This window comes from Mus caroli, unplaced genomic scaffold, assembly GCF_978045245.1.
Source record: "Mus caroli unplaced genomic scaffold, Mus_caroli_1 scaffold_13, whole genome shotgun sequence".
Classification (NCBI taxonomy): domain Eukaryota; kingdom Metazoa; phylum Chordata; class Mammalia; order Rodentia; family Muridae; genus Mus; species Mus caroli.
Genome location: NW_028227268.1, coordinates 93729156 through 93742162, shown reverse-complemented (window position 1 = coordinate 93742162; position 13007 = coordinate 93729156). Strand labels below are relative to the sequence as shown.

At 40.0% G+C, this 13007-nt stretch overlaps 1 protein-coding gene and 1 pseudogene across 2 annotated transcripts in view; one reads left to right on the top strand and one right to left on the bottom strand.

Annotated features, from left to right (window-relative positions):
• Window positions 1–13007, top strand: part of Clhc1 (clathrin heavy chain linker domain containing 1) — a 29395-nt gene that overhangs the window by 3123 nt on the left and 13265 nt on the right. The window contains exons 2-8 of one of the 2 annotated variants that reach the window (XM_021176939.2): window positions 2427–2686; window positions 4885–5072; window positions 6581–6714; window positions 9388–9589; window positions 9672–9784; window positions 10315–10399; window positions 12790–12896. In XM_021176939.2, the coding sequence (XP_021032598.1) occupies window positions 2510–2686; window positions 4885–5072; window positions 6581–6714; window positions 9388–9589; window positions 9672–9784; window positions 10315–10399; window positions 12790–12896 (1006 nt within the window). In that variant the 5' untranslated portion in view covers window positions 2427–2509. Of the gene's footprint in view, window positions 1–2426; window positions 2687–4884; window positions 5073–6580; window positions 6715–9387; window positions 9590–9671; window positions 9785–10314; window positions 10400–12789; window positions 12897–13007 lie in introns of those variants that run through there. The other variant, XM_029484155.2, reaches the window with a different exon arrangement.
• On the bottom strand, window positions 1065–2034 carry LOC110305140 (large ribosomal subunit protein uL30-like; annotated as a pseudogene).

Below are 13007 nucleotides of genomic sequence, written 5' to 3'. Positions count from 1 at the left end.
AAACAACAGTTTAAAACAATTCAAGGGGGCTGGAGAGATGGCTCAGTGGTTAAGAGCACTGACTGCTCTTCGGAAGGTCCTGAGTTCAAATCCCAGCAACCACATGGTGGCTCACAACCATCTGTAATGAGATCTGATGTCCTCTTCTGGGGTGTTTGAAGACAGCTACAGTGTACTTACATATAATGAATAAAATAAATCTTAAAAAAAAAAAAAAAACAATTCAAAACTCAACTAATTACAGTCATTGTTTGATAGATGAATGCCACAGACACTGAGGTAGAGAAGTATTTGACCTTATTTGAATCAGCAAGAAGCATACACAGTCATTCCTCACATGAAAAAAAAGAAAATAAACCTTTTGGAAGAGTAAAATCTCAGCTACTTTCCATTTCACATACCTTAAAATAATTAAAATGTGATATAAAATTTTAAACAGAGGGCTGGGGTATTTCTCAGTGGTAGATAGCTTACTTACCATGTTCTAGAGCCTGATTTTATCCCCAGCGTTCTGAAATACATGGTGGGTTTGTTTTTAAGTGTTGAATTGAAACCTAAGAAGCTATCATTTAAATGATACACATGAGAGGAGTCAGCTTAGTTTCCAAAGGAAAGGGGGTTTTCTATTCATGATCAGCATTCTGGCAGGGTTTCTTGTGTGGAGGTCAGAGGACAGCTTTGTGGAGTTCGTTTTTTCTTTTCCCACCTTTGTTTTGGTTTCTAACTCAGGTCTTTAGGCTTTTGCTGCAAGTACATTTATCTGTTGTGCCCTAAGGGGAGGAGTTCTTTGTTTTTTTGTTTGGTTTGGTTTGGGTTTTTTTGTTTTGTTTTGTTTTGTTTTGTTTTGTTGGTTTTTGGTTTTTCAAGATGGGTTTTTTTCTGGCTGTCCTGGAACTCACTCTGTAGACCAGGCTGGCCTTGAACTCAGAAATCCACCTGCCTCTGCCTCCCAGGTGCTGGGATTAAAGGCTTGCACCACCACTGCCCAGCAGGTAGAAGTTCTTTTTTTTTTTTTTTTTTTTTCCAATTTGCCAAGCTGTGACTGTTTATTAATTTACCAGATTACAAAAATACCATGGGTGACACCTTAGTTCATCCGTCTAATCAGCCTGTTTATCTGGTCTTCTCTGTTGCCAGCATCTCCACCTTCTACAAAGTGAGTTATCTTTTTCTTCATTCCACCTCGTGGGGAAGATAATTTGAAGGGCAACAGGAAGTTATTTGCTTCCTTGAAGCATTTCCCAACTGTATAGATCTCATGAATTAGTTCCTCCATGCAGATGATGCCAAACTTACCAAGAGATCGAGCAATCAAGGAATTATCTTTTGTTGTTGTTTTTGTTTTGTTTTGGTTTTTCGAGACAGGGTTTCTCTGTGTAGCCCTGGCTGTCCTGGAACTCACTTTGTAGACCAGGCTGGCCTCAAACTAAGAAATCCGCCTGCCTCTGCCTCCCAAGTGCTGGGATCAAAGGCGTGTGCCACCACTGCCCAGCTAGGAATCTTTCAAGGCAATCCGCTTCTTGCCGTAGCCTCCCTTGTAGATGAGTTCGTTTACTGACTTCAGGTTGGGGTAGCCTCATACAATGTACGGTTCCACAATCCCCAGCATGTTAATTGAAGCCTTGTTGAGCTTAACAAAGGTGCCATTGAAGATCTGTCAAAGACGAAGAAGCTGCCTTGCAGACCTTTGGGCTTACTCCATTGATACCTCAGATTCTGATGACAAAGGCCAGTTTTGGTTCTGCGGGCACATAGAAGTCCCCAGCTTTCCTTGCTGTCCTGGCCATCCGAATCTCAGTGCGGTACATCTATCTGCCTGTACTCCTTGTGATAGCGCTTTGCCTTCTCATAGATGAGCTTCCTCCTTGCCTATCACAGTGTCTTCAGGGCAAACTTCTTCCTCAAGCGCTTCACCTTCAACTCTGCGAAATTCCTTTGCTTTTTCTTAAGGGTTTCTGGCACAGTGGCAACCTTCTTTTTCTTCTCTGGAACAGTCTCCATGGTTCCAGCTGGAAAAGAAGAAAGAGGGAGACCAGGGAGGTTTTTTGTGTTTTGTTTGTTTGTTTGTTTGTTTTGTTTTGTTTTTTTGTTTTTGAGACAGGGTTTCTCTGTGTAGCCCTGGCTGTCCTGGAACTCACTCTGTAGACCAGGCTGGCCTCGAACTCAGAAATCCGCCTGCCTCTGCCTCCCGAGTGCTGGGATTAAAGGCGTGCGCCACCACGCCCGGCTGACCAGGGAGTTCTTAATTGACATTTCATTTGTATTCTGTAGACTAGCATGAATGGGCATTTTAATTCATTGACTGGAATATTTATCTCAATATCAGATCTCTTAATTTTTCTTCTGACACATACGTATTTTTAAATTGACTTTTGACTTAAGAGGTTTACACCTACACATTAACTGACTATCATGTTTTCTTTCAGGCTCACTAAAGCTTTTGGCTTTATTGCAAAAGAAGGTCAAGGTTTAATTTTTCTCCGGTGAACAAGCTTACAGATTAAGATTTATGTCCGTCCAAGAAGTAAACAAACATGCAGTTCTCCCTCCTATCATTAGTAGAAATGACAAGGAGTTTTTGGAAAGCATACAAATATACATAACTACAGAAACCAAAAGAGTGGGTTGCAACGAGGAAGGACCTGCAGATGAATATTACACCATATACCGAAACGTTTTCGACAAGGTACCATGATGCTCTTGAGTAGGGCATGTTTCGAGAGGCTCTTTGTTACCTAGCTTAACTACCACCTCAGTAATGCTTCTTGCCTGCCTGGCCACTGCTTTCTGTATGCTAGTTTGGGGAAGTTCCTCCATTTTTGTTAAACCAGGATGAAGAGGGAAAGCTCAAGTGCAGAATTTACATTTCCTGATGGCTAGTTAGGCTAGTTAGAGTCAATTATTTTAGTTTAGCAAGCAGTATTTTTTCCCCCAATAACTGGTTTGTACCCTCTGGTACTCATTTATAACATTTCCAAGTGAAGGTGCTAATTTGCTAGAATTTGCACTGTGAACAAGAACTAGTATTTTATGTTCTGGGTTTGTTTGTGGTATCAGTAAAATCTTGGTTTAGATATGATATGGCATGTTAAATTGAGACCTCTTGAGCCAGGTGCTATGCCACATGCCAGTCATCCCAGCTGGTAGGGAGGCTGAAGCTGGGGAATCCTACACAGCCAGGAGTTGGCAGCCACCATGGACAACATTATGACATAAAATCAGTGAATGAATCAATGAATGAAATTTCATCTAAACAGTTTGAGCCCTTTTAGAGTGCTAGATATGGTGGTATTCCTTTGCAGCTTCCACTTTAATGCTTTTCTGTATAGTCTAAATGGTGTCCATCGGTGTTCTGTTGAGACCTGGTTCTTGTAGCACACTGGCATGATCATTGTTCATGGAGTTACTGTAGTCGTATTGACTACCCATTCATGTACCTGAGTTGGGTTATTAGAGCACACAACGGGAACACGTGAGCTAAAAGATGAACAAGTATCAGGTACTTAGTGTGGAAAGCTTTTCGTTATGAAAGGGCCCTCTTTGAGGTAGACAGGGTGTGGCTATGGCAAAAAATAAAAAAAAGCACTGTATTCCTCAGATGCCTTCTCCTGGTACTTGCTGCCGATTAGTGACCTCTCTAGATCACTTGTGATAAAATGGATGTCTTCCTGGATAACTTTCTCTCGACACTATTTAGTAAACAAACAAACAAACAAAGCCACTTGTACGGGATAACACACCCAAGAAATGTAGCAGAGAAAAACAAGCATAATTTCAGATTTCAGAGAAAATTTTGGATGGATTACTTTTATTCCCTATATATCATCAATATTTTAAAAACAATGTTTTTCTGTTTTGTTTCATAACCTATTTAATTTTTTTGATAATTTTTGTGTAGACCTAGTATTATATCAGTGATGGATATACAAGATTAAGAAAAAACAGCCCTAATAAAGGGGCATGTGCTGTGGAGCCACCTCCACCACTCCCTACTCCTCCCCTGGCTGTCCTGGAACTCACTTTGTAAACCAGGCTGGCCTCGAACTCAGAAATCCGCCTGCCTCTGCCTCCCAAATGCTGGGATTAAAGGTGAGCACCACCACCAGGCTTTGTTAACCTTTCTTCTGTTCTTTTTCTCTGTTACACTTCCTGATAGTTGCTTTGCTTACATATTATTGGAAATTATGACTATGTAGCGATGTGAACTGTTTTCCCAGTTGTTTTGACATGTTGAGACTAGAGATACAATTAGGAGCTCTGATCTGACTTTCCTAGTGGAGGTGAGTGAGTTCAGATTACAGTATCTCAGTGGGGGATAGAGAGATTGCTCAGTGGTTAGCTGGTGCGTAAAGTGCTCTTCCAGAAGACCTGAGTTAGATCCTTAGTGCCCACATCAGGTAGGTCATAACTACGAGGAACTCCAGCTCGGGGGGATCTGAAACCTCTGATTTCTGCAGGTACCTGCACTCACATGCACACACCTATACACAGACACACATACAAATAATTAAAAATAGTATCAAAATAATGTAAAAATTAAGTCAAGAGACTAGATTTCAAAGGAGTAAGAGATATATAATTTAAAGACCTACAGTTGAGAAATGTAAACCTAGTATTATATCAGTTCATGTCTCATGTATGAGTTCATACCAAGTATAAAAGCCCTTTTCATATCTAGGATCACAGTGTCTACATAGTGACCCATGGAGAGCATGTGCTTGGTGGTTATTGTTTTTAGTACCTACTCATGTTGAGTTTGTAAGATGCTTATATGTCTAATTAATAATTATGTTTCACCTAAAAATAGCCTGCTTAAAAGGCTTTTCATCACCATATTTTCTATTAAAAAAGTTCAGTGCCACAGACAGAAAAATCATATTTCAGGTAATAGACCATGTCAGTGCATACAAGTCCATTCTTACTTCAATCAAAAAAGAATATGATGCCTTTATTGAGACAATAAAGAAAGGACGAAGAACTGCTTTTTATCTTCATGGAAAACTTAAAGTTTTGGCAGAAGAGCCTACAGCATTGGTGTATCACCAGAGAAGAGCAATCCAACTTGAAGCAAAGTGAGTGTGTCAATAACTAACTAGAAAAGTGTCATGCTACTGGGTGATAATCAGTGAGTCTTTTATATAAAAAAAAAAATCACTGTTTTCTTGATGTTACTACTTTGAGATAGGGTGTCACATTTTAGTCAGAGCTAGCTGAATTCACCAGGCTGGTCTTGCTCAAGGCCTTCAGCCTTCAAGTTATAGGTTACAAGATTATTCCATGCCTGCCTTTAATTAAAATGTTATTTTAAGCTATATTTTATATTCCCTTCTACCAGTTACTCTATATTTCAAGTTAAACTTAATTTTGCTTGAGAATTTTTATGATCCCTCTTGATATTATGAAGTTACATTATGTTGTCATAAAAGGAAGAAAGTTATTTCATGCATGGAAGATTTGTCAATACAAGTTCATGCTTCCCACCTGAATGACAGCACTTAATCTCATGATTCCAGTAGTAAGAAACCCACCAAGGAGAACAAAATCCTCCTTGAAAACTACTTTTAAAAAATTAGATTTCACTATGTAGCTCAGACTTAGAACAATCCTCCTGGCTCAGCCTGCCAAATGCTCGTTTCTTGGCTACAGTGTGGTCTAATAATTCTACTTTCAATTTCTGGCCTCCAGAATGGTGAGAAGATAAATGTTACTTTAAGTCACCAAATGTGTAATAATTGTTGCAATAGCCCCCAGCAGAATGAGAGTTTCTTGTTTTTGTTTTTTTTTTGTTTGTTTGTTTTGTTTTTTGTTTTTCGAGACAGGGTTTCTCTGTATAGCTCTGGCTGTCCTGGAACTCACTTTGTAGACCAGGCTGGCCTCGAACTCAGAAATCCGCCTGCCTCTGCCTCCCGAGTGCTGGGATTAAAGGCGTGCGCCACCACACCCGGCAGAATGATAGTTTCTTGTTTGTTTGTTTGTTTGTTTAAAGCTTCTTTAAGCCTAGTGTGGTGGCTCATACCTGTAATCCAGCACTTGGGAGGCTGAAGGAGTAAGATAACAAATTCAAAGCCAAATTTAGCTACATAATGAGACCCTTCCAAAAGAAAAAAGAAAAAGAAAAGAAAAAAGGAAAACTAAAAATACATTTTCAGTTGTAACTGAATAGATGGTGTTTTTGGCTAGATAACATTTATTGATTTGAAATGGGGTTTGCATTATGCTTTTTTTGTTTTTCAAGACAGGGTTTCTCTGTATAGCCCTGGCTGTCCTGGAACTCACTCTGTAGACCAGGCTGGCCTCAAACTCAGAAATCCACCTGACTCTGCCTCCCAAGTGCTGGGATTAAAGGCATGCGCCACCACCACCCAGCTTGTATTATGCTTTTATTGGCGATCTGAGAGGGAATTTTTCCTTATTTGTGGTCTGTCGCCTTCTGAGTATGGATTTTAAACTTCTAGTTCATAATGGCTCAAATTATAATTAGCCAAATAAAACAAAAATCTAGTCTTTTTTAAAATATTGTGAATCAAGAATTAGATTGGTTGTGACAAGCATATGAAAACTTTTCTGTTTTGTTTTGAAGAATGAGGATTATTGAAAATAATTCCACAGCAATTCAATCGCAAATAGATCAGATGAAGCAGCTGAGAATGGAGTATGACAAGAAAGAAGTAAAGCTCTGTGCTCCCTCCAGACAGCTTTGGAGACCTATCCCAGGTGCAGTGTCTTGTGTACAGTTCTATTCCAGAGACATTCCCCAGTGTGTCCAGTTGGCTGTCTCTTACACAAGCTAGTATAAGATGCTCATATATGAATACATTCAGTTGTACAAGCAACTTTAGGCAGGGTACTGTGGATCCAGGATAGAGCAAACTTCAAGCAGTCCTGAAGAATGTGAAGACTTACAATCTGCCCAGGTCACATGGTGTGCAGTCAGAAGCTCTCATATCAATGTTGGCATCATTTGAGAACTATTAGAACTGGAGATCTGTGGAGTTGGTAAGATTAGTCAGTAAAGTGCTTACTGTGCAAACTCAAGGTTCATCCCATGCAAAAGCCAGTGCCTGATCTGTAATCCAGTTCTGGGGTGGACAGAGACTGGTGGAAACAAGTGGATCCCCAGAGCTCATTGGCTTGAGGAAGACAGCTGGTATAAACCATTCATATCCACACACTCTTGCTGAACATGTACAACACACACACACACACATTTGAGGATCTTATCTCAGACTTATAATGTCAGAAACTTGGTGATTGAGTCCAGTGGGTGATATCTGAAGTTCTGATTATTCTGATTGAGAGCCACTGGTGCATTAACAACTGTAGTGTAGTAAGTTTGCTGAAAGACATTCATGGTGATGTCTGAGTTTACTGGTTTCATATCCCAGCTTCATGTAGAATTTGGAGAGATTACTTTGATGAAGAGATTATGACTCATAAGACTAAGGATAGTAACTCCAGAACTTAAAGCGGTTTTTTTTTTTTTTTTTTTTTTTTTTTTTGCTCAGTATTTATCCAGAGACAGAACCGGTAGGTGGAAACTTTAGAAAGACATATTTCACCTATATTGAAGAAGCTGTGTTTTTATCAACCCAGGTTTTCAAATTCTCTGGCATTTGGTAATAGTAGGGTTACTTTCAAATGCAAAATCGTGACTAACAAATTCCAAATAATAAATGTGAATAAACATAGAATTCATGGCACATTGGTTTACTACCAACAAGAGTCATGGGGAAAGAATGCTTAAAATCTAAAAGGGTTATTCCTGAGGGTGGGGAAATTCTGGAGAGGGTAGATTTGAATGTGTGTCTTGTTTTTTTTTTTTTTTTTTTTTTTTTTTGGTTTTTCGAGACAGGGTTTCTCTGTAGCCCAGGCTAGCCTCGAACTCAGAAATCCGCCTGCATCTGCCTCCCAAGTGCTGGGATTGAAGGCGTGCGCCACCACACCCGGCTTATTTTTTATTTTTATTTATTTATTTATTTATTTTTTTGGCTTTTTCGAGACAGGGTTTTTCTGTGTCCCTGGCTGTCCTGGAACTCACTCTGTAGACCAGGCTGGCCTCGAACTCAGAAATCTGCCTGCCTCTGCCTCCCCAGTGCTGGGATTAAAGGCGTGCGCCACCACGCCCGGCGATTTTATTTTTTATTTTGATCTAAGATGGGTTCTTTCAATGTAACCTGGCTATCTTGGAACTTTCTATGTAGACAAGAATGACCTTGACCTCACAGAAATCCACCTGCCTCTGCCTTCCCCCTATCCTTCTCTGTACTAGAATTAAAGAGTGCACGCGTGCGAGACAGGACTTTCCCTGTCCAAATACATTAAAATAATTAGTGCAGCAGGAGGCCTGTGATTGGATAGGAAAAGGGGAGGCGGAGCTAAGAGTTGCAGAGACAGAACGTCTCAGGAAGGACAGAAGAACCTGAACCAGCTTGGCTTTAAATAGCTACAGGTATATCATAAAGGTTAGAATAATTTGGATAATTTGTCTAATTTAGGTGTCCAGCTTTTATTATTATCAGTTGGTTCTGAAATTATTGTATTGGCATCCTGTGAATTGGGAATTTATTGATACATAAATCTGATTGGTTAATTAAAAGCTTCAAGAGTTTTGATTTACTTGGCTACTGGAATGTGGGACCACCAATTACAGGGGTTTATGGCTGAGAAGGAACTAGAGGAGCCAGAGACAAGCGAACCAGAGCTGGGAACACAGCGATCGGTCACTGTAGGGGCTAGCTAGAGTCAGCTGGCGCACAGGAGCAGAGAGTTGTGGTGGCCGACCTTGGGGTAGACAGTTGCTGCTGGTGTGGCAGCGAAGGGAACTACGGAGCTCTCCAGGCCTGCCAGAGAGTTGGAGGGCAGAGAGTAGCCCAATGGGACCATTCGAGGTCAGAAAGTAGCTGGATGGTAGCACAGGAACTTGGTGGGTCATTTTTTAATATTTCCCTCAGTGTGTGTGTGTGTGTGTGTGATGCACACATAGGACATTTCAAGAGTAAGAGACGTCTCAAGATTTGATAGGCATCAGTTTTGTGTTGGAAAAAAAAAAATTGTCCCAGGTTAGCTCTTAGTAATGGAAGCTGTGGTGTGAGAGAAATCCATTGGCCTAATCCTCAGTTGTTAGATGCTCTGGTTTGTATTGAACTATTCTTGATGCTGTATAAAACGCAGAAGGGGTTTGAGAATTTGCCTGTTAAGTTTAGGGTTCTCAGTACCACAATAAACAAACAGATGTAAAAAAAAAAAAACCCTATTAGCATTAAAATTTTTGTGATAATGGTATTTATGCTTGGTAAGCTTCAAGTACCTGTTAGTATTTCTGAATTATTTTATAATACAGTGAACATTCCTACATAAGACTCAGGGTTTTTGTTTGTTTTCCTATAGGGATGACTCTCCAGGACTCTGTTAATCTGGAAGCACTCAATAAACATAAGCAGTATCTTGAAGACACATATATAAAACTTAAACAAGACATGTCAACAATGTATGTACCAGCCCAAAAGAAAGCTGAGCTAGATGAGGAAAAGGTTGTGTTACTAAACCGGAGAGATATGGCTGAAAATCTGAACAAAGACCTGCAGTTTCGGTATGAATGTTGGTTATTGTAGGTGTTTTCTCTCGCTCTGCCACGTGGCCCTACTCAGTGTGTTGTCCGTGCTCTTTTGCAGCCATCAAAGACTGCAGGTTATTTCACACACACTTACTTCATGGATGAAGCAGAACATGAGAATGTCGTTTCAAGACGTCATGGAGAGAATTCGGAAAACCAAAGCTATCTATGGTAGTTTATCTGTATCTTTAATTAGCAAGAATAGTAGAAGTCACTTTCCCCCAGAGCTAAAGGTTTTCCTAGGCTTAGTTTTAAAAATCTAAGCAAACATATACTTACCTCTGCATGGGATTAGATGACTGGGGAATGTAAAGCCCTGGAGAGGCAGTGAGAAAAACACCTGGGGGCTGGAGATGGCTCAGTGGTTAAGGCTTCTCTGTCAGGGGACCCACAGTCAGCTCTCAGCACCCATATGGTGGCTCAAAAATGTAACTCCAGTTCCAGAGAATGACACCCCCATGCAGACTATATGCATGCAGAACACCAGTGCACATGAAATATAAATGACTTTGTAAAGAGAGAAGGGAGAAAAATCCCTCATTCTTGATCAAGACTGAGGCCAGGGAGGGGAAGTGACTCACTTTAGGAAGGGGATGGTGCTGTGTGAAAGCAAAGTAAAGCATGTTGTTGGCTCTAAACATGTTTATTTCTATTGCTAAACAGGCTGATAAATCATCACAAATTGTCCTTTCAATATTTAGGCGATAACAACATTGTTGATGAGCTATTTGAAGATGACCCAAATAAGACAAAAGAAGCTATAGTTATGCTTCACTACATTGAAAGGTAAATATCATTTGTATTTTGGGTTTGCTTGTTTGTTTTGGGTGGATTTTGTTGTTGCCTTTCTTTTTGTTTGCTTGTTTATTTTGAGATAACATCTCACAACCCAAAAAGCCTCACTACCAAATACAGGATGGCCTTGAATTCCTGATCATCCTACTGCCTCCCTCCTGACTGCTAGCCTGCAGGTTTGTCTTTTCTAGTGTAAAAATTCTGTTCTAGTTGACAACTTTAAACAAAAAATTAGAAATTTCTTTTTTCATCAATTCTTATGATTTTTTTTCAGAAAATTGTAGAATACCCTAGCTACTTCAATCTTTTTATAATTATTTTTGTTCTATGACATTAAGTTACTTGTTACCATATATAAAATTTATTTTTAATTTTAACACTTTCTTTATTCTGTGAGGGTCATGGGGATAGCAGTTCAAGTACAACTTGAAAGAATTCTTGCATAAGTCCAGGTTACAGACCATCATTGTAGAGACTCTGAACCTGAAGCACCTGGTAGTATTACATTCATAGTCAAAACACTCTACATGGATATCTGAGATCCGTGAAAACATTTTAAAGCATTTACCTTCAAAGCTAATGTACAGGCTGCCAAGGTGACGTGTGATCATATGTAATATCTATGCTCTTCAATGATAAACAGTTTCCATTGGTTGGTTTGTTTGTTGTTGTACAAAGAAATGGGTACAGGTAATTTAAAGCACAAAAGACTCTTGTTTTCTTACACAGTATATTTTCCTGAGTCTAGCAGGACTTTTTTTTGTTTGTTTGTTTTTTCGAGACAGGGTTTCTCTGTGTAGCCCTGGCTGTCCTGGAACTCACTTTGTAGACCGGGGTGGCCTCGAACTCAGAAATCCGCCTGCCTCTGCCTCCCGAGTACTGGGATTAAAGGCGTGCACCACCACGCCCAGCTCAGGCTTTTTAAAATTTAGTATCACTTAAAAATATTCATTACTATTACTTTCTTTATGTCCATTGGTGTTTTACTTGCATGTGTGTCTGTGTGAGGGTATAAGAAGCTCTGGCACTAAAGATACAGACAGGTGTGAGCTGCCATGTGGGTTCTGGGAATTGAACAGTGTTCTTAACTGCTAAGCCATTTCTCCAGGCCCCCAAATATTATTTGTGTACATGAATCTTGGTGTCCACAGAGACTGGAGGAGTCAGGTCCCCCAGAACTAGAGTTACAGGTGACTAATGAGCCATCCAGTATGGATGCTGGCAACTCTCAGAGGTGGCTCTTCTGCAAGAGTAGTATGTGTTTTTAACCATTAAGCCATCTCCAGCCCAAATTTAGTATGATTTTTAATAATTTGGGTGTGTTTGTCTGTATATGCATGCACAGATGGAGTGATGCACATGCGTATGCAGACCAGAGGTCAGGGTTAAGTTTCATTCTCTGATTGCTTCTCTGTCTTATTTATTTACTTACGTACTGTTGAATTCACTTATTTAATATGAGTGTACACATGCATATACCACACTCAAGTCGGGTCCAGGGGCAATGCACCTACCTTTACACAGCTTCTGGAGGACAAGCTCATGTCGCCAGCCTTCACTGAACCCTGAGGGATCCTCTGCCTTGTCAGCACTGGTATGAGAAGCTTTATGCAGTGCCAAGGTGTACGTGGGTGGTGGGTATCGGGACTCAGGTCCTCAGATTTGAGTGGCAAACACTTCACAAGCCAAGTCATTTCTCCATCAGGCTCTAGCTACCAGTTTTCACTTGGTAGGAAAACCTTTGTTAAGATTTGAAGTCTTACACATTTTGCTCTTGTTTTTTCCACTTTATTCAACATTCATTTGAGGCACTGTGTGACTCCCCTTTTCCTAAGGGCTAATTTGAGAGATTTGCTGTGTGAAGGAGGCTTACATGAACTATTATCTCTTTGAACTAGTATCTCTGCTTGAGGCTTATGTGAAGTATTATCTCTACTTGTAGTGATGAGGGATTGATAGCTGATAGACCAGCGTTGGCTTCTGAATATCAGGAACATCTCTTGGTTCTGCAGCTTCGCTGCATGCGTGTTGGGTGATTTCTCCTAGGTCCAGTTTCTAAGCAGATACCTCTTTCCTGATGATCTGTGAGAAGAGAAGCCCCAGCTCACTAACAACTCACTGTCTATGTTCTGAGTGAGGATTGTAGGGACAGAGGGCAGGGTCAGGTTCAAAGTTCCTCAAAGGGTCAGAATTTAATCCCTTTAATCTAGGGTCAAAACAAAGCCTAGAATTCCAGAGAAACACTGAACATGGCACTGAGTGAATAAATTTGGTTAAAACGTACAGATTACCGTTTGTTTTGCACTATATCATTATACTTAATTTCTAATATTTGGGATTTGTGTATCTTTGTAATATGTTTTAAAATGCTATGGTTGTAGGTTCAATGACTTAATCTCCCTTGGTGAATATGAGAGGGCAGCTTGTTTCGCAGCAAACAGTCCAAAGAGAATTCTTCAAAATACTAGTACAATGAATAAATTTAAGGGTAAGCAAATCTCTCTGAAATAGATAGATAGATGCAAATTGTACTTTTTTTTTTCTTGATAGAATGAAAATAGTATTCCAAGAGGCTAGTCTTTCTTTGCCCCATCTTTAT